General features: G+C 44.6%; 1 protein-coding gene across 1 annotated transcript; it reads left to right on the forward strand.

Annotated features, from left to right (window-relative positions):
• The first annotated feature begins 24,760 nt into the window (after positions 1-24,760).
• Positions 24,761-25,288, forward strand: LOC106574203 (keratin-associated protein 4-2-like). Its single transcript, XM_014149870.1, has one exon. The coding sequence runs from the start codon at positions 24,761-24,763 to the stop codon at positions 25,286-25,288; it is 528 nt and encodes a 175-aa protein (XP_014005345.1).
• Positions 25,289-25,996: the final 708 nt, after the last annotated feature.

A 25,996-nucleotide genomic window follows, 5' to 3' on the forward strand; every position in this document is an offset into this window, starting at 1 on the left:
GAGGCCCGACGTAGGGGCACCCTGACATCGGCGGATGTGGTGGATTGAGACACAGCTCATGCAAAGAAACAGTTTTTGATGTAGAATTTTTTGTATTATGTTACTTAGAATGACGCATGAGTCCGTTTGCAAACGACACAAAGGTGGTATGCCTGATCACCGACGATGATGAGACAGCCTATAGGGAGGAGGTCAGAGACCTGGCAGTGTGGTACCAGGACAACAAAATCTCCCTCAACGTCAGAAAGAAAAAAGAGCTGTGTCACGTTCGTTTGTAGAAACGGACCAAGGCGCAGCGAATGTTGAGTTCCACATAATTTATTAATAGTGAAACTTAACAAAAACAAATAAACAATAAACGAACCGTGACTACAGAGGTGCTACATACACTTACTCAAAATACAATATCCCATAACCCACAGGTGGAAAACATGCTACTTAAGTATGATCCCCAATTAGAGACAACGATTACCAGCTGCCTCTAATTGGGAATCATACACAATCATAGAAAAACAAACTTAGAACCCCACATAGAAATAATAAACTAGACTAACCCCCAGTCACGCCCTGACCTACTCTACCATAGAAAATAAGAGCTCTCTATGGTCAGGACATGACAAGTTGATCGTTGACTATAGGAAATGGAGGGCCGAGCATGTCCCTATTCACATCACTAAGGATCCTTCATGGTCCAAACACAACAACACACTTGTGAAAAGGGCACGACACCCCTTCCCCTTAAGGAGGCTGAAAAAAATTGTCATGGGTCCTCACATCCTCAAAAATTTCTCCAGCTGCGAACGGCCAAGTACATCACTGGGGCAGAACTCCCTGCCATCCAGGACCTCTATACCAGGCGGTGTCAGAGGACGGCCCAAATAATTGTCAAAGACTCCAGCTACACAAGCCAGAGGCTGTTCTCTCTGCTACCGCACAGCAAGCGGTACCAATGTGCCAAGTCTGGAACCAAAAGGACCCTGAACAGCTTTTACCCCGCAAGACATAATACTGCTAAACAAGAGTGCTGAATAGCTAATCAAATGGCTACCTGGACTATCTGCATTGAGCCTTTTTTGCACCAATTATCACACACTGGACTTTACCCACACACTCACACATACTTACACTGACACACACACACACACACACACACACACACACACACACACACACACACACACACACTACATACGCCCACACACACATAACATTCACACACACACATACTGACGCCACAAGCTCACACACACACCCTTTCACACTCACCACATACGCTGCTTCTAGTCACTTTACCTAATTCCCACCCATGCTCATTGTCTTGTCTGTACTGACAGGGGTTGCCAGGGGGACAGTGTTAGCTGTCACTGGCTGTCCTTCACAGAGGAAGACGGCCCAAGCACCCGGTGTCCCCGGAGGGGATTAAAATTAAACACCGGGGATCATTCGACAAATTAGTTTGGCAACCCTGCCTGTTCAAGGACAGACAGACAGACAGACAGACAGACAGACAGACAGACAGACAGACAGACAGACAGACAGACAGACAGACAGACAGACAGACAGACAGACAGACAGACAGACAGACAGACAGACAGACAGACAGACAGACAGACAGACAGACAGACAGACAAGCAGACAAGCAGACAGACAAGCATACGGGCAGACAAGCATACGGGCAGACAAGCATACGGGCAGACAGACAGGCAAACAGACAGGCAGGCAGACAGGCCAACAGCCAGACAATGACTTCCCTGGAAGACAGACAGACAGACAGACAGACAGACAGACAGACAGACAGACAGACAGACAGACAGACAGACAGACAGACAGACAGACAGACAGACAGACAGACAGACAGACAGACAGACACATAGACAGGAACTTCCCTTGAAGACAGGCAGACATTCATACAGAAAGCAGACAGGCAGCTGCGATTGTCAGGCTTTTACAGCACCAAGACTTCTATGGAGAGAGGTGAAGAAGTAGAGAGAGAGGGAGAGAGAGAGAGAGGTAGAGAGAGAGGGAGAGAGTTGTAGAGAGAGGGATTAATAGAGAGGTTGAGAGAGAGACTGAGAGATGAGGGAGAGAGGTAGAGAGAGACTGAGAGATGAGGAGAGAGAGAGGGAATGAGGTGGAGAGAGAGGGAGAGAGAGGGATTAATAGAGATGAGGAGAGAGAGAGAGAGAGATGAGGAGAGAGTGGGAGAGAGGTGGAGAGGTGGAGAGAAGTGGAGATAGAGGGAGAGAGAGGGATTAATAGAGATGAGGAGAGAGAGAGGGAGTGACAGGCAGACACAGAAAGAGAAAGTGAGATAGACATACATAACTGTCTCCGCTCTCTCTGAGAGTGATTGATCCACTTTCATGCATTCAGGCGAAACAATATGTCAAGGACAACAGCAACTGCTTTGTCAATCAGTGTCTCTCATCATCAAAGCAGATCTCTCTCACCATCAAAGCAGATCTCTCATCATCACCAAAGCAGATCTCTCATCATCACCAAAGCAGATCTCTCATCATCATCAAAGCAGATCTCTCATCATCATCAAAGCAGATCTCTCATCATCACCAAAGCAGATCTCTCATCATCACCAAAGCAGATCTCTCATCATCATCAAAGCAGATCTCTCATCATCATCAAAGCAGATCTCTCATCATCATCAAAGCAGATCTCTCATCATCATCGAAGCAGATCTCTCATCATCCTCAAAGCAGATCTCTCTCATCATCAAAGCAGATCGCTCTCTCTCATCATCAAAGCAGATCTCTCATCATCATCAAAGCAGATCTCTCTCTCATCATCATCAAAGCAGATCTCTCTCTCTCTCTCTCTCTCTCTCTCTCTCTCATCATCAAAGCAGATCTCTCTCTCTCTCTCTCATCATCATCAAAGCAGATCTCTCTCTCTTTCATCATCATCATCAAAGCAGATCTCTCTCTCTCTCTCTCTCTCTCTCTCTCTCATTATCAACACAGATGCTCTGACCGCTGCACTGTGATTGTTGTCATAATTAAGCAAGTAACTGTGACAAATCACCTTGAAACAGATGATAAACTGAAACAGTCTTGAATCATAATACGATTAATGGAAGGGAATTAATAATCTCCAAATGCAACATTTTATCTACTGTTTTGCATGTCTAATGGATATAGTCATAACTAGATACCAAATTGTATTTCATTTTTTTAAAGGCTAATAGTTCTCTCTTTGACTTGATGTTAAATGGTTCCTCACCCTGAAAGTAGTCTATGGGCCAGGAGTAACTGTAATCCATGGTTCAGTTCTCTTTAAACTACAAACTTCCACTAACGTTAGCCCCCACGAGATAACAACTAATGGAAGTCATTGGGACATGTAAACATGTTTCTTAAAATAATACCAAATTAAACCAAATATATATTTGATTTGAATTGATTTCAGGCGATTTGGACTTCTATATATATATATTTTTTGACATGCTCACATGGCTGTTGGCTGTTAAAATCTAACTGAACACTGGATTACATTTTCTCTTACATTTACATTACACTTGGCCGGTAGATTAATTTCAGTGTGAGGAACCATCTAAAATCAAGTTGTAAAACAGGGAAACTCATTTTTTTACTTTTATTTTAGCAGACTGGAGTCCCATTGAGACCAAGGTCTCTTTTTATAAGGGAGCTCTGCGTGACAAACAATTACACACCAAGGCAGAATAGAACACAATCATAAAAAAAGATTCATCAGCGAAAAGGTCATCGACCAACACTAAAGATATGTTGTGTAGGCCCAGTGTTAATACGTGTTACACTTGTTGGCATCTTCTATATCAAATCACATTTATTTATAAAGCCCTTCTTACATCAGCTGATATCTCAAAGTGCTATACAGAAACCCAGCCTAAAACCCCCAAAACAGCAAGCAACTGCAGCTCTCCCAGGATCTCTATATGAGCGCTAACTTCACTTTCAGTTTAATTTATAAGTTCTGGGGCATTTTGAAGGACATACTTCTGTTTTTTTATTTTATTTCAACAGAGAGGACACAGAACTGGCTCCCATGCTTGCTAGCTAGCTGGTAGCTAGCTCTATGTTCCACACTCACAGTGGGTCCACCTTGCAGTAGGCCAACACATTCAACTCCCTGGGTACGCTCTCATTCACTCCTCCTCACTTCACCGGCTCCCTATACCTTTGCAGAGCAAATCCTCATAAAAGACAAACTCTGTAACATGTCCCAGGAGGACATGCAGGAGAGCTGCAGTTGGCTGGTGGAAAGGTTTTCTTTTTTTAATTGCCTTTAATTATCTCCAAATTGGGATGGGGGGCGAGGGATGCCTGTGTGTGTTCTTCACGCTGGGCCTCGTCACGTCTCAGAGAACTGCAGAAACAGACACACACAGACACACACAGACACACACACACACACACACACACACACACACACACACACACACACACACACACACACACACACACACACACACACACACACACACACACACACACACACACACACGCACGCACACACACAGCATGGGAGGCTCCTGCCTGAACTAACACACAGTACAAGGCTGGGGTTGGCGCCAACAAAGTCGCAAAGCGTTTAGGGGTAGATCGACCATAGAACGTTAGCTCTAAACGAACGGTGATCAGAATAGTTTAACCTGGCGCGCTGACAATGCACTGTGAGTTTGATTGAGACTGCAGTGATTCTGCTGACAGCCAACGCTGAGGTCTAGGTAGACCAGTTGTCTGGCTTATGTTTTCAATTCCGGCAGCTTAAAAAAAAACACTTGGACATTTGCTCCCATTGATATTAAAGACATAGTCTTGGTAACGATATTAGATTATTTATTTTTTTGTCACACGTCATATTCCAAATCCTACGAAAGTAACACAGACGTGTTGAAATGCTTAATACACTCTCAGAGATGATTTAAACATGATGCGCAAAACAGAGCTGAGGGAAATAAAAACCAAAGCACGGATTGCTGTCATACCTCCTCGAATAGATTGCTTACGGGGGTTGGGGGGGAAACAAAACAATTTAAATGTAGTAATTTGGGTATACTATCCCTTTTAACAGAGCATAACAGAGGACAACAAGTATTACTGTATCACCATATTAGACATGAACTCTGGAAACATGAGAAAATAGATAACTTTAAGTAAAAACATTGACATTTTAAATGGAAAAGTAAATTAAAACACGTCTGCAAAAGAACATGATTGGAAGCAGGGCCTTACGGGGTACATAAGTTTACATGGCCATCCTGGAAATTTGATATTTATATAACAGACTTTAATTCAAATTTTCTATACTATCATTCTCTGGAGTTGCCCCCGACAACCATCGCCCGTTTCACCCGTTAAACAGCAGATGGGTGGTAGAGGTATCTTCAGTGAACCAGCCATGAACTCGTCATCCATCTTCAGACATCAAATAGTCGCGGACAAGAGCGACCATGGCGATTGGATACACCCATCTGATGGATCCAATCGCTAGCTGGTGTATTTGGGGGCCTCCTCGTAAGATAAGATGGAATAGAATATATTTGTTTCGAAGGGGTGTGTGTGTGTGTGTGTGTGTGTGTGTGTGTGTGTGTGTGTGTGTGTGTGTGTGTGTGTGTGTGTGTGTGTGTGTGTGTGTGTGTGTGTGTGTGTGTGTGTGTGTGTGTGTGTGTGTGTGTGTGTGTGTGTGTGTCTGTGTCTGTGTGTGTCTGTGTGTGTGTGTGTGTGTTCCTGAATGCAGGCTGATCTCAGTCAGTTGAAAGGCAGTCATGCTCTGTGTCACACACAAACAGACACATACACCTCTTCATTCATAAATTAATGACCCAAAGTTACACACACACACACACATGCACGCACGCACACACGCACACACACACACACACACACACACATACACGTGCACAGAAACACACTCACACTCACTCACACACTCACACACACACAAACACACACACACACACCTCTAAACAAGGTCAACAATCCCAACAAGTCATTCAGATCCAAGATCCAAGATTCCATTACCATGGAAATTCATCTAATTTAACCTTAACCTTACCCCTAACCCTACCACTAACCCTACCCTACCACTAACCCTATCCCTAACCCTAGCCTACCACTAACCCTATCCCTAACCCTAGCCTACCACTAACCCTATCCCTAACCCTAGCCTACCCCTACCACTAACCCTATCCCTAACCCTATCCTAACCCTACCACTAACCCTACCCTACCACTAACCCTATCCCTAACCCTATCCTAATCCTACCACTAACCCTATCCTAACCCTATCCCAACCCTACCCTACCACTACCCATACCACTAACCCTATCCCTAACCCTATCCTAACCCTAACCCTAACCCTACCCTAACCCTACCCTAACCCTACCCATACCCTAAACCCAACCCCTACCCCTAACCCTATCCCTACCCTACCCTATCCCTACCCTCCCCCTACCCCTAACCCTAACCCTACCCATTACCCTACCCCTTACCCCTTACCCCTACCCTACCCCTACCCCACCCTACCCTACCCCTAACCCATACCCTACCCATTACCCTACCCATACCCTACCCTAACCCCAACCCTAGGCTACCCCTACTCTACCTTAACCCTACCCAGCCCTACCCTATCCCTACCCTACCCCACCCCTACCCCTAACCCTACCCTAACCCTACCAAATACTCTACCCTAACCATAAACCTAACCCTACCCTAACCCTAAGCTTAACCCTACCCCTACCACAACCCCTATCCCTAACCCTACCCATTACCCTACCCATTACCCTACCCTAACCCTAACCCTAACCCTAGGCTACCCCTACCCCTACCCCTACTCTACCCTATCCTATCCCTATCCCTACCCTATCCTATCCCTACCCTACCCTACCCTACCCCTACCCCTACCCCTAACCCTACCCTAAACTCTACCCTAACCATAAACCTAACCCTACCCCAACCCTAAGCTTAACCCTACCACTACCCCTATCCCTTACAGCTGGCCCCTCAGAAAACAAATGCATATTTTCTTCACTGTGAGACTCTGGCCCTGGTCGAAAACTTCAGAAAGCCCTTCTTTCTGTATACCTTCCTTGTGATCAAATATATGAAGTTGGTTGGATTAGTTTACCTCAAGGAAACCAGGAAGGGAGTATGCATTTCTATAGTACCCGAACAGGGGCCTCTGCTGGGAGTTGGGCAGGAGAATATAGGGTCCTATCACGTGAACAGATGTGTGTGGACCCCAGGAAGTGTAGCTGCTTCTATCACAACAGCTGCTGGCGATCCTAATAAAATACCCCCCAAAAATAGCAAAAAATAAAGAGAGGGGACATTGGAGACAGGCGCCAAGAGACCCAAGAGTGGGGACCTCGGATGAGTAATGGAAAAGGGAGTGGAGCGGATCGATACGTTATAATATTAACAACGATCCTCCCTCATTGTGCCCAGGGAGACAAATCTATTAAAGATCCGTGCCATCGTCCTGAAGCCATCGATGCATAAAAGAGAGAGTGGGAGAATACAGAAACAAACAAAGGCTATTTTCTGAGACACTGCCAAAATGTCGTGTGAAATAACAGATAACACTGTGTCAGTTGATATTCGTGCTTGTCATTGTGTGACGGGAAGTGGAGGAATCGCTTTTTTTGTTGTTGCTCTGTCTGGCTAACGATTAACTCGTTCTATTATCACCTCGTGGAATGGGTCGGCCAGCGAAAGGATTCCTACTGTGACATTGATCAAGAATCCATTTACTGAGGAATATTGACAAACATATTATTTTCCTTTTTTTTGTTGTTGGAATGGCAGCCTTTTATAGAGACAACCCTCATTTTGACAACACTTATTGCAAGCGTTTAAAGTCACCTTTATGCTGGAAAACGAACCCCCTTGGAAAATGGGGCCTTTGTTAGTTGAAAATCCAACGTTTTTGTGCAACCCGAGGGACATTTGTCTAAAACCTGCAAAAGTAATAGGAACAGGATTGTGAAGGAAGACAAAAGAAGAGCCCTGTGAAGTGTGGCCATTGTCTCAGAAAGATTAAAAGTCCTGGCTCACATAATCTCCTGACAGAAAGGGGAGGCGAGAACAAAATGCGTCTCTTCTTCTCTGATGGCATGTGCATGCTGCTCTCTCTGCAGCTCTCTTCTCAGGACCAGGATGAGACTGCTTTCTCTGCAGCTCTCTTCTCAGGACCAGGATGAGACTGCTCTCTCTGCAGCTCTCTTCTCAGGACCAGGATGAGACTGCTTTCTCTGCAGCTCTCTTCTCAGGACCAGGATGAGACTGCTCTCTCTGCAGCTCTCTTCTCAGGACCAGGATGAGACTGCTCTCTCTGCAGCTCTCTTCTCAGAACCAGGATGAGACTGCTCTGTCAGTAGCTCTCTTCTCAGGACCAGGATGAGACTGCTCTCTCTGCAGCTCTCTTCTCAGAACCACGATGAGACTGCTCTGTCAGTAGCTCTCTTCTCAGGACCAGGATGAGACTGCTATGCCTACAGCTCTCTTCTCAGGACCAGGATGAGACTGCTATGCCTACAGCTCTCTTCTCGGGACCAGGATGAGACTGCTATGCTTACAGCTCTCTTCTCGGGACCAGGATGATACTGAGGCAGAATAGTAAAGTGCCTGTCTTGATGTGGCACATGTGGAATATTCATTACGAAGAAAGGCCAAATAAGCACACACGCATGGAAGAAGATTCCCCTTGACAAGGATAAATGAGGGAGATATGGTCAGTTGTGGTTGGCTGAGATGAGGGTGTTGGTCTCTGCAGCCCCCTGGACCAGTAACCCACCCCCACTTCCCCATTTCAACCCCCAATGAAAACCCAAAGCATTTTCCCATGTACCAACAGTGAAGAAAACATAGGCTAATGTTCACTGTGCGTGATCTTCCAAAACCCTGGGTCAGCGATTCCTCACCACCCTCGATGACACCGCCCCCCCACACACACACATGTAGTGATACAAATAGGTCTGGACTTACCCTTTCCACCCTGACGCAGGCCCACGGACCCCCTGCAACCTGCCAACTGTACATTCTGATGGTTTCTGATCTTGACCTCACATGTTTTAGTGCCAACAGTGTTGCATGGAGGAATCAGCTTAAGTGAAAGGACCCTCCCCTTCCCCCCACCACCTCTTGTGGCCCCCACCTGGCCCGCCCAGGCTGTAGAAAGGGATCGGGTTCCCCTCCAGATGTGTGGCCCCCGGGGTCCCAGGCTCTGGGAGTGTGTGCGTAGGGCAGGCTCTGGTGCTGGTGGCCCCGCTCACCCAGGAATGTCACACTCGCTGGCACTTGACGCCACAGGCCTGTCAGGATGACGAATGGCCCCCCCGATGCCTATGTGGTGTGGATCCCTGCCCTCCATAACTCCCTCGCTCCTCTTCTCCAACCCCCCAATCCTCATGCTCTCTACCCCCACCCTTGGGACCACATGGGGACGTCCTGAGGCTCAACCCCAGCCATCACTCAACCTCCAAGGTCTTTATTAGTTTTTATTTTAAGCGTCAGTAGTTCAGCAACACCACAAGCGTCAGACATCCAGCAGCGTACGTGGATGTGGTACGGCGACCAACCGCGATTGAGCATCCTTCTCCGACGGTCACTGGGCGGATTGGGATTCAGTTCAAAGGACTCAGCTCAGGCAGCTCGGTGTCGACGTAAACACTGGCTATTCACACTCCATTGATACTGCAATTAATAGGACTGTTGTGCTTATCGGATTTCTCCGGCTCAAGTTTAATTTTTAATGATGCCAAAAAGCGGTGGGAGATTACATTTCTTTCCTTAACCTGAATGGAAGGCTAATCCCATTTTTCGGACACTTAAGTGTAACGCCACTTTTATAGCAAAATTTGAGCTAATGTCAACAGTCCAGAGAATCCAGACTTAGGCCAGACAATGGTTACATTGACGTAGCACTATTACACCCAGGAATCTTCAGCACTTGAATGTTTAACAGATCGGTGTCCGGTGTTACGACTAGAGATGGAAGACCGAAGACTTGTCGTTACTTAAGACGTGCGAAGTCCCACCAAACATCGGATTGGTTTCACACGTCGACGGGTGCTAATTTATGTTAACCGCCCGGAGCCACAGTTAAATTCCAATCAATAAAGCAGTCCAGGGGTTGAGAGATTGACCTGTCCAGGAAATCAAGTCCCCCCCCCGTGCTTAACAAATCAGAATCTTGGCACTGTCTCCCATGAATGGTGGAAATGTCTAACCTCTAGAATTCAAGGCCTTTCAAAGCAAGCCACATTATAAGCATGGTCAGAAATCCGAAATCCTATTTTCTCGCATCTCCACTTTTCCCAGTAGTGTGATGATTGGAGTAAATGGGAGAGAACGTGTGCTATTTCTTTTCCATGGGAAGATGTGCCACAGCTTCGGCTCATCATTTTTTCCAGAAACAAAATCATTCCATTCCGGAGAAATAGTATTCCACCTACAGAAAGACAGACCCTTCCCCAGACAGATGAGACATGCCACCTACAGAAAGACAGACCCTTCAACAGCCAGACAGATGAGACATGCCACCTACAGAAAGACAGACCCTTCCCCAGACAGATGAGACATGCCACCCACAGAAAGACAGACCATTCCCCAGACAGATGAGACATGCCACCTACAGAAAGACAGACCCTTCCCCAGACAGATGAGACATGCCACCCCACAGAAAGACAGACCCTTCCCCAGACAGATGAGACATGCCACCCCACAGAAAGACAGACCCTTCCCCAGACAGATGAGACATGCCACCCCACAGAAAGACAGACCCTTCCCCAGACAGATGAGACATGCCACCCCACAGAAAGACAGACCCTTCCCCAGACAGATGAGACATGCCACCCCACAGAAAGACAGACCCTTCCCCAGACAGATGAGACATGCCACCCCACAGAAAGACAGACCCTTCCCCAGACAGATGAGACATGCCACCCCACAGAAAGACAGACCCTTCCCCAGACAGATGAGACATGCCACCCCACAGAAAGACAGACCCTTCCCCAGACAGATGAGACATGCCACCTACAGAAAGACAGACCATTCCCCAGACAGATGAGACATGCCACCCCACAGAAAGACAGACCCTTCCCCAGACAGATGAGACATGCCACCTACAGAAAGACATACCCTTCAACAGCCAGACAGACGAGACATGCCAAAAGTCTCTCTTCATTCCCTCCACGCACACACACACACACACACATACGCACACACTCACACACACACGTACATACGCACACACACAAGCAGTCATGCACACACACACAAACACACACGTGACACACTCTCTCCCTATCTATTTCGTTCTCTCTCCCTCTCTCTTGCTCTCTCTCTCTGTCTCTCTTTCTCTCTCACACACACACAGCACACACATTTTCCCAGGGTGCATCTGCTGCACATTAGACACATATATCAACACATGGTCTCTTACCGTCACTGCCGAGGCCCCAGACAGTTTTGGAATATAAGGGACACAGCGGCCAAATAAATGCTGAAAAATGTGTCTGTTTAGGACCCTAACTAGACAGTTACGATTGTTGTCATGGGCTGTTGCTCTCAACAGACTCAGGGGAAATGACACTCCTCTTCACAATGGATGGACACAACACACGTCCTCCAAGTTCCCAAACAAAGCGTTAAACACCATTTCTGTTGGGGGTTAGGACAGGTGGCCTTAGCACTAGGAATAGCAGTAGGAATAGCACTAGGAATAGCACTAGGAATAACACTAGGAATAGAACTAGGAATAACACTAGGAATAACACTAGGAATAACACTAGGAATAGCACTAGGAATAACACTAGGAATAGCACTAGAAATAGAAATAGGAATAACACTATGAATAGCACTAGGAATAACACTAGGAATAGCACTAGGAATAGCACTAGGAATAGCACTAGGAATAACACTAGGAATAGAACTAGGAATAACACTAGGAATAGCACTAGGAATAGCACTAGGAATAGCACTAGGAATAGCACTAGGAATAACACTAGGAATAGCACTAGGAATAACACTAGGAATAACACTAGGAATAGCACTAGGAATAACAGTAGGAATAGAAGTAGGAATAACACTAGGAATAGCACTAGGAATAACACTAGGAATAGCACTAGGAATAGCACTAGGAATAACACCATTTCTGTTGGGGGTTAGGACAGGTGGTCTTAGCACTAGGAATAGCAGTAGGAATAGCACTAGGAATAGCACTAGGAATAACACTAGGAATAGAACTAGGAATAACACTAGGAATAACACTAGGAATAACACTAGGAATAGCACTAGGAATAACACTAGGAATAGCACTAGGAATAGAACTAGGAATAACACTATGAATAGCACTAGGAATAACACTAGGAATAGCACTAGGAATAACACTAGGAATAGCACTAGGAATAACACTAGGAATAGCACTAGGAATAACACTAGGAATAGCACTAGGAATAACACTAGGAATAACACTAGGAATAGCACTAGGAATAACACTAGGAATAGCACTAGGAATAACACTAGGAATAGCACTAGGAATAACACTAGGAATAGCACTAGGAATAACACTAGGAATAGCACTAGGAATAGCACTAGGAATAACAGTAGGAATAGAACTAGGAATAACACTAGGAATAGCACTAGGAATAACACTAGGAATAGCACTAGGAATAACACTAGGAATAGCACTAGGAATAACACTAGGAATAGCACTAGGAATAACACTAGGAATAGCACTAGGAATAGCACTAGGAATAGCACTAGGAATAACACTAGGAATAGCACTAGGAATAACACTAGGAATAGCACTAGGAATAACACTAGGAATAGCACTAGGAATAACACTAGGAATAGCACTAGGAATAACACTAGGAATAGCACTAGGAATAACACTAGGAATAGCACTAGGAATAACACTAGGAATAGCACTAGGAATAACACTAGGAATAGCACTAGGAATAACACTAGGAATAGCACTAGGAATAACACTAGGAATAGCACTAGGAATAGCACTAGGAATAACACTAGGAATAGAACTAGGAATAACACTAGGAATAGCACTAGGAATAACACTAGGAATAACACTAGGAATAGCACTAGGAATAACAGTAGGAATAGAACTAGGAATAACACTAGGAATAGCACTAGGAATAACACTAGGAATAGCACTAGGAATAGCACTAGGAATAACACTAGGAATAGCACTAGGAATAACACTAGGAATAGCACTAGGAATAACACTAGGAATAACACTAGGAATAGCACTAGGAATAACACTAGGAATAGCAGTAGGAATAACACTAGGAATAGCACTAGGAATAACACTAGGAATAACACTAGGAATAGAACTAGGAATAACACTAGGAATAGCACTAGGAATAGCAGTAGGAATAGCAGTAGGAATAGCACTAGGAATAGCACTAGGAATAAAACTAGGAATAGAACTAGGAATAACACTAGGAATAGCACTAGGAATAACACTAGGAATAGCACTAGGAATAGCACTAGGAATAGCACTAGGAATAACACTAGGAATAACACTAGGAATAGAACTAGGAATAACATTAGGAATAACACTAGGAATAACACTAGGAATAACACTAGGAATATAACTAGGAATAACACTAGGAATAGCACTAGGAATAGCAGCAGGAATAGCACTAGGAATGACACTAGGAATAACACTAGGAATAGCACTAGGAATAGCACTAGGAATAACACTAGGAATAGCACTAGGAATAACACTAGGAATAACACTAGGAATAACACTAAGAATAGCACTAGGAATAACACCTGGAATAGCACTAGGAATAGTACTAGGAATAACACTAGGAATAGCACTAGGAATAACACTAGGAATAACACTAGGAATAGCACTAGGAATAACACTAGGAATAGCACTAGGAATAACACTAGGAATAACACTAGGAATAGCACTAGGAATAGCACTAGGAATAGCACTAGGAATAGCACTAGGAATAACACTAGGAAGAGCACTAGGAATAACACTAGGACTAGCACTAGGACTAGCACCTGGAATAGCACTAGGGATAGCACTAGGAATAGCACTAGGAATAACACTAGGAATAGCACTAGGAATAGCACTAGCAATAACTTTAGGAATAACACTAGGAATAGCACTCAGACATGAAACACTGGCAGGGCACACATGTACCACACACACACACACACACACACACACACACACACACACACACACACACACACACACACACACACACACACACACACACACACACACACACACACACACACACACACACACATGCACCACACACTCAAACACAGACAGGTCTGTGTTTCCGACTGCATTTCTACACGCCAAGTAAACATGACCACATGTGCCAAGGCAGATATTATTACACACCTGTCTAACCCTAACCCAAAACAACTCTATCTAACTCTATGTAACCCTATCTAACCCTAACCCAAAATAACTCTATCTAACTCTATGTAACCCAAACCCAAAATAACTCTATCTAAATCTATGTAACCCTATCTTACCCTAACCCCAAATAATTATATCTAACTCTATGTAACACTATCCCAAAATAATTATATTTAACACTATGTAACCCTAACTCGTGCAGGTGTTTGCACACATGCATATACACACACTCTCATTCAAATAAACACAAACATACATGGGATAGTGCAGTTGGCATTGCTGTTATGATTTCAGTTGTCCTAGATGTCCTTTGTTTTAAATGTATTATTATTATTATTATTATTATTTACATTTTTTTGCATTGTTGTTTGCTGTTTTCTTCTGTCTTTTCCTTTTTTCTCTTTAGTTCATTCTCTTGGTTGTTGGTGCATTGGGGGGTTCTGTGGGGGGGATCTTGGAGGGTTTTTTGGCCTGGTGGTAGATCGGTCAACATGCCCTTGAGCAGGGCATTGACCCTGGATGCTTCTGTGTGTCGCTCTGCATGGGAATCTGTTGGATGACTGGTATGATGTAGTTATTGGGCGGCTTCACTGTAGGTATATTATATGTTTCGAATATTCAATAAACAAATAAAAGCATAAAATGAATAAATAAAAACCTAAGTCTATGTATCCTATCTAACCGTAACTCTATCTTGTTTCCCTTGAGAGTAGAAGAAGAAGTACAAATCCGACAACCTCTTCACTAAAGACCAGCAGGCCCGAGTATCGGTGTTTCAACCGTAGCACAACACCCAACTAATAAGCACCCATCTGTTTATATTGAGAGCTCACTGGGCCCAAACTACGCCGGCCAGGCGGTCAGTCCTGAGGGCAAGGAGTGGGCCGGTCTGGACGGCGAAGGTGGAATTCTTGGATGATGGGATCTAGAATGTCGTCCACCGGAACCCAACACCTCTCTTCTGGACCATACCACTTCCATCCCACCAGGTACTGGAGCCAACCCGCACGATGTCGGGATTCCAGGAGGATTCTGACGGCATAGGCGGGACTTCCCTTGATATCCAGGAGATGCAGAGGGGTGTCGTGGTGGACGGCTTCAGCCAGGAACCACCGGCCTGAGGAGGGAAACATGAAAGAAGGTGAGATCCGGTAATTAGTGGGGAGCTGTAGGTTAGCTCATTGACCCTCCGGAGGACCTTAAACGGCCCCACAAACCGGGACCTCAACTTCTTACAGGACAGGCGGAGTGGGAGGTTCTTGTTTGAGAGCCAGATGCAATCACCAGTATTGAACACGGGAGTCTCACTGCGGTGGCGATCCGCCTGCTCCTTCTGACGGCGGACGGTGCACTGGAGCCTCACGTGGGCGTTGTTCCAAACCTCTTCTTCACTCCTGAACCAATCATCCACTGCAGGGGCTTCGATCTGGCTTGGGGTCCACGGCGCCAGGGCTGGCTGATAACACAGAGCACACTGGAAGGGAGTCAGCCCGGTGGAGGAGTGACACAATTAATTCTTAGCATACTCTGCCCAGGGAAGGAATTGGGCCCACTCCCCCTACCGGTCCTGGCAGAGACTCCCCAGCTCCTGGTTCATCCTCTCCACCTGCCTGTTAGACTGAGGCCAGTACCCCAGAACTGAGGTTGACCGTGTACCCCCAGTTTCTCCATGAAGGCTTTCCATACTCGTGACGTGAATTGGGGACTACGGTCGGAGACGATGTAATCCAGAAGGCCATAGTGCCGGAAGTCCTGCTGGAACAGTGCCTCAGTGACCTGGAGAAAGGCAGAGAGACCAAAGAGAGGGATAAAACAACATGATTTAGAGGATCTGTCCACAACCGCCGTTATGGTGTTGAAACCATCAAAGGAGGGGAGATCAGTGACAAAATCAATGGAAAGATGAGACCAGGGAAGCTGAGGCACAGGAAAAGGAAGGAGATTCCCTGATGAAGCATGCACACACGGAACAGGAATAGATGTGGCGAGTGACGTCCTTTGCCAAACTTGGCTACCAGTACTTTTTGGAGATAGATTGAATAGTGCCGGTGATACCTGGATGTCCAGCGACGACAGCTTTGTACGCTCAGGTCCGGAGCCGGTTCCCTCTTCAGGGCCTGGCGAATATCCACATCTACGTCCCAGACCATGGGTGCTATGACTCGAGAGGGTGAAATTATGGGTGCACTCAGGGCAGTAACCTCTCCCGAGTCGCATAGAGACGTGACAGGGCATTGGCTTAGTGTTCTTTGAACCTGGGCGATATGTCAGAGTGAAGTCAAATCGAGTAAAAAAAAAGTGCCCACCTTGATTGGCGTGGGTTTAGCCACCTTGCAGTCCATATGTACTCCAGGTTCCGATGGTCAGTGAGGATGATGAATGGGTCCTTGGCGCCCTACAGCCAGCGTCTCCACTCCTCTAGTGCAAACTTCACCGCCAGGAACTCCCGATTTCCGACGTCATAGTTCCTCTCTGTGGGAGACAGTTTCTTTGAGTAATATGCACATGGATACAATTTCTGTGCATAACCTTGTCGTTGGGATAGGACAGCCCCCACGCCCACTTCTGAAGCATTCACATCCAGCACAAAGGGCAGCGTAGGGTCTGGGTTTTTGAACAATGGGGTAGAGGTGAAACATCCTTTCAGTAGGCGGAAGGCTTTGTCAGCTGCAGGACTCCACCCCAACTTACGGAAGGAGAGAGGTGAGAGGAGAGGTGATAAAGCTAAAGTTCTTGATGAAACAGCGGTAGAAGTTGGCAAACCCCAAAAACCATTGTAACCCTTTTATAGTGGTTGGGACTGGCCATGACCTGACAGCATCTACCTTCTTACCATCCATCATCACTCCTTGCGGGCTGATCTGATATCCCAGAAAGGAGACAGCCCCCTGGTGGAATTGGCACTTCTCCGACCTTGACATACAGGTGGTTGGCCAGGAGGCGCTCCAGGACTACTCAGACGTGAGCGATGTGATTATCCAAGGTAGCTGAGTAGACCAGGATGTCGTCGATATATATAACCACCTGGTGTCTGAGCATGTCACGGAAATCCTCGTTCAGGCTAGGATCCTTTTTTCTCAATTTCCGCCTGACTGACCTGCCCAAAGTAAACTGAAGAGAAATGAAAATTAATGAAGAGGACGCACACCTGCTAGTATCGCTTTCCTATTGAACATACTTCTTTCCGTTTTAAATATTATAGTTTAACCTCTCTTGGGTAGGGGGCAGTATTTTGAATTTTGGATGAATGAGGTGCCCAATGTAAACGGCCTGTTACTCAGGCCCGGAAGCTAGGATATGTATATGCATGGGAGTATTGGATAGAAAACACTCTAAAGTTTCCAAAAGTGTTAAAATAATGTCTGTGAGTATAACAGAACTGATATGGCAGGCGAAAACCTGAGGAAAATCCATCCAGGAAGTGGGATATTTTTGATGTGGGTACTTTTCTATTGAATGCTTATACAGTATCTGTTGGGTTAAGACCCAGATTGAAGTTCCTATGGCTTCCACTAGATGCCAACAGTCTTTAGACATTGTTTCAGGCTTGTATTCTGAAAAACAAGGAAGAATGAGACCATTGTGGCATGCAGAATGAACCAGAGCTGTTTTGCGCGCGTGACCGCCGTTCATTGTTTTTCCTTTCTATTGAAGACGCTATTGTCTGGTTGAAGTATTATCAATTATTTAGACAATAGACAACCTGAGGATTAATTATAAACATCGCTTGACATGTTTCGATGAACTTTACAGGTACTATTAGGATGTATTCGTCTGCATGTTGTGACCGCCTTTGAGCCAGTGGATTACTGAACAAAATGCGCCAACAAAACTGAGTTTTTTTTTCAATTTGGTAAAGAATCGGGCCACAATGAGATGTTCGATCGCTGCTGGCACCAACAGGAGAGGGATTTTTTCTTCTTCATTATTTCTCTTAAATTGGTGCAAAGGTGCGTCAATAGACTCTTAATAAGGATTTTAATAAAACATCTTCAAGGTTATATCTACTATCAGAAAAATAAAAATAAAACACTATAGGCTGGGCAGCACCTTCTACTGCAGAGTTGCTCTATCTACAGCTATCCATTTGGTTCTTCCATCTAGGGATTCAACCAAGCCCAGCTTAGCTTTGATATTCATCACTGACTACTACCAATGTGCTGTCATGACAACGATTATTGAGAGGTCTCTGATTAATAACTAAATAGATTCAATGTTGCTTTGTTATTATTCATTATTATTTTCTGCACAGGCTCACTGGACTCGAACAACACAGTCACACGTTCTACACTGACACACACACACACACACACACACACACACACACACACACACACACACACACACACACACACACACACACACACACACACACACACACACACACACACACACACACAGAAACACACCAACACACAGAAACACACCAACACACACGGACACACACACACAGTCACACGTTCTACACTGACACACCGACACACACACACACACACACACACACACACACACACACACACACACACACACACACACACACACACACACACACACACACACACACACACACACACACACACACAAATCAACACACACACACACACACCAACACACACAGACACACACCAACACACACGCACACACACACAGTCACACGTTCTACACTGACACACCAACACACACAGACACACACACACAGCAACACACCAACACACACAGACACACACCAACACACCAACACACCAACACACACACAGTCACTTTACCCCTTTACCCCTACCTACATATTACCTCAATCACCTCGACTACCTACGTGTACATATTACCTCAACTAACCTGTACCCCAACCTACATGTACATATGACCTCAATTACATGGACTAACCTGTACCACTGCACATTGACTCGGTACCCGTACCCCTTGTATATAGCCTCGCTATTGTTATTTTATTATGTTGCTATTTTTCCTTAAGTTTATTTAGCATATTTGTCTTCCTTACTTCATAAAAACTCTTCATTGTTGGTTAAGTGCTCATAAGTAAGCATTTATCTATTTTTTTATTGAACTTGGCAAGTCAGTTAATAAAAAAATATTATTTACAATGACGGCCTACACCGGCCAAACCCGGACGATGCTGGCCCAATTGCGCGCCGCTCTATGGGACTCCCAATCACAGCCGGATGTGATACAGCCTGGATTCAAACCAGTTACTGTAGCGACACCTCTAGCACTGAGATGCAGTGCCTTAGACCGCTGCACCACTCAGGAACCCTGAGTGGTATAAGGTGTTTTATTCGGCACATGTGACAAATACATTTTGATTGCGTCGATTTGATTTGATTTGATTTTGAAGTCATTCCCCAAGTAGCATTTGCAAAGTCATCAACAGCTAATGTTTCAGGGTTCACTCAGGGTTCAACTAAAAATAGACAATCTATACAAACAAAATGTTACCAAGGAATTAAATATATATATTGTTATTTATCTTTTATTGTCAGCGATAAATGATCCTCTGTAGTGGTCATTAAGAAGTAAATATGTAAACAAATCACATTACAGTCAATGGGTACAGTAGGTCAAAAACAAATCACATTAGAGTCAATGGGTACAGTAGGTGAAAAACAAACAACATTACAGTCAATGGGTACAGTAGGTCAAAAACAAATCACATTACAGTCAATGGGTACAGTAGGTCAAAAACAAACAACATCACAGTCAATGGGTACAGTAGGTCAAAAACAAATCACATTACAGTCAATAGGTACAGTAGGTCAAAAACAAATCACATTACAGTCAATGGGTACAGTAGGTGAAAAACAAACAACATTACAGTCAATGGGTACAGTAGGTGAAAAACAAACAACATTACAGTCAATGGGTACAGTAGGTCAAAAACAAATCACATTACAGTCAATGGGTACAGTAGGTGAAAAACAAACAACATCACAGTCAATGGGTACAGTAGGTGAAAAACAAACAACATTACAGTCAATGGGTACAGTAGGTCAAAAACAAACAACATCACAGTCAATGGGTACAGTAGGTGAAAAAACAAAATGTTGATAGTTGGTTGTGTTGACAACCAAACACAATTAAATACTACTTTTACAATAACACTATTAACGTGTCGGCTAGTTAACAAATGATTTGTTGGATTCATGTCTGCATTTTAACCCAAAATAATATGAACAAATAGAAATTACAGAAAATGATTAAGCCAGCGGCTCAGATAAAACTATCCAAGAATTCGATACATCTCCTTTAAATGTTGATATTTGATTGTGTTCTCAACCAAAAATTACCCACATTTCCATCTTGAAATTATGTGCTGTTCCCAGTGGGAGGGTTTTCATTAGCTGTTGGCAAATCATATTTTATTCCATAAAGGCCCATTTCATTTCTGAAATGTATGACTGCAGATAGATTTGCATTGAATTACTGCCAGGGAGAAAACCAAAGAAAGAAGTTAATAAGGGAGGATGAAATGTGTTTTTCTCTGCCTTTGTGGTAGTTGTTTCTATTACTTTGTTCTTCTGACAGGCTGATGGAGATGAGTGCAGATACAACCAATCCCACTGGTGTCTCAGAGTAGCTGGAATCCCCAGTCGGTTTGATTCCCGGTAAGCTTCTTGTTTTTTGTTTTTTTTCCACAACCTGGTAGAGGAATAGATTCCCAGCTGAAATTGGAGTGTGCTTCTTATCATTATGAACACATTACCACAGTTATATCTTCCAGAAAAACAACAATTGGGCTAAGAACAGTTGTCTCAATGTGATTGTCTTTGACCCATTTTAAGACTATGTTTTATTTGATAAGTTAACCTTTGGTACGGTTGCAGTGGTCAGCTAGCTTCCTATTACATCACCCAATCTGCTCTTTTGCTCTCCGGAGCGGTTTCGTCTTTAATAGACGCCACTTTGATCTCTCTGGTTCTTAATTGCCACTTAAGTAGTGTGACCAGTAGACCCTGAAGCTGGTGGAAATAAGAAGGGAAGGCTTAGTTTGGTAAAAAAAAAAAAAAAAAAAATTATTCACATTAAATCTATGCTCCGCTGCCCCACTCACAGAGCCAGTGCCCCCCTGAGGCCTGCTCAGGCAGCAGAGCCTGGGGGCCTGGTTGAAACAGTCCCCACAAGACAGGCACTCATGCTGGGGCAGGGGAAGGGTGCCGGGCTCTTAATTAACAGTGAGTGGGTTGGTTAGCTCGGGCTTAGCGTGGCTTCCCAGACCAGGAATATTCTATCCCTTTGGTGTTCTGCTCGAAAGGAGGGAGGACAAAGCTCTAAATTCTCAGCTCCACTGCCAAATACACAGACAATAGCTAATAAAACGTCTTGCAAAAAAATATACATATACACAAGAGCTCCCAGAGGGTGACAGAGGGTCACAGAGGGTCACAGATATTGCTTGATGAGGCTTGAGAGAGTTGGACAGTTGTGGAACATTATTTATTTATTGCTGTCATTCAGTTGATGTAGAGAACAATGGTCTAATTATCCCATCACACCGTCCTCACAGCCGTACAAAATACTGTCCTCACAGCCGTACAAAACACCGTCCTCACAGCCGTACAAAACACCGTCCTCACAGCCGTAAAAAAGCACTGTCCTCACAGCCGTACAAAACACCGTCCTCACAGCCGTACAAAATACTGTCCTCACAGCCGTACAAAATACTGTCCTCACAGCCGTAAAAAAATATGTCCTCACAGCCGTACAAAACACCGTCCTCACAGCCATACAAAATACTGTCCTCACAGCCGTACAAAACACTGTCCTCACAGCCGTACAAAATACTGTCCTCACAGCCGTAAAAAACACCGTCCTCACAGCCGTAAAAAAATATGTCTTCACAGCCGTACAAAACACTGTCCTCACAGCCGTACAAAACACCGTCCTCACAGCCGTACAAAACACTGTCCTCACAGCCGTACAAAACGCTGTCCTCACAGCCGTACAAAACGCTGTCCTCACAGCCGTACAAAACACTGTCCTCACAGCCGTACAAAACGCTGTCCTCACAGCCATACAAAATACTGTCCTCAGAGCCGTACAAAACGCTGTCCTCACAGCCGTACAAAACGCTGTCCTCACAGCCATACAAAATACTGTCCTCAGAGCCGTACAAAACGCTGTCCTCACAGCCGTACAAAACACTGTCCTCACAGCCGTACAAAACACCGTCCTCACAGCCGTACAAAACACTGTCCTCACAGCCGTAAAAAAATATGTCTTCACAGCCGTACAAAATACTGCCCTCACAGCCGTACAAAATACTGTCCTCACAGCCGTACAAAACACTGTCCTCACAGCCGTAAAAAAATATGTCTTCACAGACGTACAAAACACCGTCCTCACAGCCGTACAAAACACTGTCCTCACTGCCGTACAAAGCACTGTCCTCACAGCCGTACAAAACACTGTCCTCACAGCCGTACAAAACAATGGCATCACAGCTGTACAAAACACTGTCATCACAGCTGTACAAAATGCTGTCCTCACAGCCGTACAAAATGCTGTCATCACAGTCGTACAAAACGCTGTCCTCACAGCCATACAAAACACTGTCTTCACTGCCGTACAAAACACTGTCCTCAGTGCCGTACAAAACGCTGTCCTCACTGCCGTACAAAGCACTGTCCTCACAGCCATACAAAACACTGTCCTCACAGCCGTACAAAACACTGTCCTCACAGCTGTACAAAATACTGTCATCACAGCCGTACAAAATTATGTCCTCACAGCCGTACAAAACGCTGTCCTCACTGCCATACAAAACACTGTCTTCACAGCCGTACAAAATTATGTCCTCACAGCCGTACAAAACGCTGTCCTCACTGCCGTACAAAACACTGTCATCACAGCCGTACAAAACGCTGTCATCACAGCCGTACAAAACGCTGTCCTCACAGCCGTACAAAAGGAAAGTTTGTGAAATTGGATAGAAATGTTTACATTTAGTAATGCTATTCATTGTGTTTTGATGCGTCATGAAATGGCCATAACATAATGGTGTCTTGTTTATCATTTGGCCAAATTATTGGATTTAAATTATTGGGACCTTGTAATCATAATTGTGACATAAAACAAGAACAAGGAGGATTCGTTGTTTTTCACCAAACCTTAAAACAATAGGAGAGCACCACTGTGTACATGCAAAATGATTCGCTATATACAATTCTACATAACGAGAGGATATTTTTGATAGATTTTGTACACATATTTATTACATTTCTTACTTTTAACACAACTAAGTTCTGAACTCCATATTCTTACAAGAGTCGTGATTGAGTTTCCTTTAGTAACTTGTCAAACACCCACGATCATGACTAATCGTCCTTTAAAAGATACATATTATATTGCCTGGAGGAGTTTGTTTTTCTATTTTATCTCTCTCTCTTTTTTTTCTGAGAAAGGGAGAACAGATCTCCAATTTGCCCAGTCATGACGGAGGTCAAACTGCAAGTTTGTCGGAGAATGTGTAGAGCCACTCTGGGAAAGAGACGATGGCATTAAGCGATGCATAACCGCCTACCCAGCATGCCTTGCTTAAATGAGACTGGGAAAGTAAGAGGTCAGTGCCACAGCACCGAGAGTATATTATCACCCCCACATCTTCTTTAGTAACAAACACAGCTGTTATGATGGCTTCTCTGCCTGTTGTTTGGCTGGTCATTCAATGATGCTTGTAACAGCCCTACCTGTTGTTTGGCTGGTCATTCAATGATGCTTGTTACAGCCCTACCTGTTGTTTGGCTGGTCATTCAATGAAGCTTGTTACAGCCCTGCCTGTTGGATAGAAAAGCATGTTGCAAGCTGCTGACTGTCGTTGTGGAGAGATCATGCCATTATAGTGGAAAATAATGTATTCTGATCCAAAACTGAAATAGAAAAAAACTGACAGGTAAAGGAAATACGATTGAGAGGTATTTCAAGCCTAGAAACTCTGAGCACTTGATATCTCACATGCGTGTTCTGTATTTGTAGGTTGTGGACTGCTGTGAAATGGACTGCTGTGAAATGAAATGAACTGCTCTGAAGTGGACCACTGTGAAGTGGACCGCTGTGAAGTGGACTGCTGTGAAGTGGACTGCTGTGAAGTGAAATGAACTGCTCTGAAGTGGACTGGTGTGAAGTGAACTGCTCTTAGGTGAACTGGTGTGAAGTGGACTGCTATGAAGTGAACTGGTATGAAGTGGACTGCTATGAAGTGAACTGGTGTGAAGGGGACCGCTTTGAAGTGAACTGGTGTGAAGTGGACTGGTGTGAAGTGGACTGCTGTGAAGTGGACTGCTGTGAAGTGAAATGAACTGCTCTGAAGTGAACTGGTGTGAAGTGGACTGGTGTGAAGTGAAATGAACTGCTCTGAAGTGAACTGGTGTGAAGTGGACTGGTGTGAAGTGGACTGGTGTGAAGTGGACTGCTATGAAGTGGACTGGTGTGAAGTGAACTGGTGTGAAGTGAACTGGTGTGATGTGGACTGGTGTGAAGTGAACTGGTGTGAAGTGGACTCATGTGAAGTGGACTGCTATGAAGTGGACTGGTGTGAAGTGAACTGGTGTGAAGTGGACTGGTGTGAAGTGAACTGGTGTGAAGTGAACTGGTGTGAAGTGGACTGGTGTGAAGTGGACTGGTGTGAAGTGAACTGGTGTGAGGTGAACTGGTGTGAAGTGGACTGGTGTGAAGTGGACTGGTGTGAAGTGAACTGGTGTGAAGTGGACTGGTGTGAAGTGGACTGGTGTGAAGTGGACTGGTGTGAAGTGGACTGGTGTGAAGTGAACTGGTGTGAAGTGAACTGGTGTGAAGTGGACTGGTGTGAAGCGGACTGGTGTGAAGTGGACTGCTATGAAGTGCTTATGAACTCCTATGAAGTGCTTATGTAACACAGGTCAACTAATGTTGTATACTTATCGTTGCTAGTGAGATTCCAGTTAACAATCATATTATACTATATTGCTATTGATATGGTTAAGTTGACAGCTATTACAAAACAGCTGTCAGAAGCTGCATGACGAGCAGTTGATTTTGAGCCAATCAAAACTCAATATTCTCTTAGTCCCTCTCCTAACCTCACGTTATACACCAGTCTGCACCAACGTGCTGAAAAAGAGCTAGAACGGAACGTGAAGAGCTACCACCATTCCATGGAATAAAAACAAAGTTTCAAATCATTGAGAAGTTGTGCATATAGCTGAACTAAAAAAGAAAGGACTGGATATTAACACTCACTTTTATCTATACGAATGTGCTGTGAAGGGATTGAGGGAAAGATTGACGCCAGGATTTGGTGAGTTTTTGTATGGAGAACGAGCTGCTAGCGATTAGGCTAGCTAAGCTATTGCTAGCATTTTTTTGCGTGTTAATACTGAACCAAGCGTACCGTCGGAACTAGAAGCATAACATCTGCTAACCATGTGTATGTGACAAATAAAATGTGATTTTATTTGATACGCACAAGCTGTTAGCGTTTAGTCTAGCTCAGCTATCGATCAATTGAAATGACAAACGTTAGAGATCATGCTAATTATGCACAGAGAACTATTTTAGTTTTCATACTTTTATAAAATGTGATTAGCTAGTATCATAATCCA

The sequence above is a fragment of the Salmo salar genome, chromosome ssa16, assembly GCF_905237065.1.
Source record: "Salmo salar chromosome ssa16, Ssal_v3.1, whole genome shotgun sequence".
NCBI classification, from domain to species: domain Eukaryota; kingdom Metazoa; phylum Chordata; class Actinopteri; order Salmoniformes; family Salmonidae; genus Salmo; species Salmo salar.

Coding starts and splice junctions, on each gene's coding strand:
- LOC106574203 (XM_014149870.1), top strand. CDS start 24,761: ATGAACTGCTCTGAAGTGAACTGGTGTGAAGTGGACTGGTGTGAAGTG.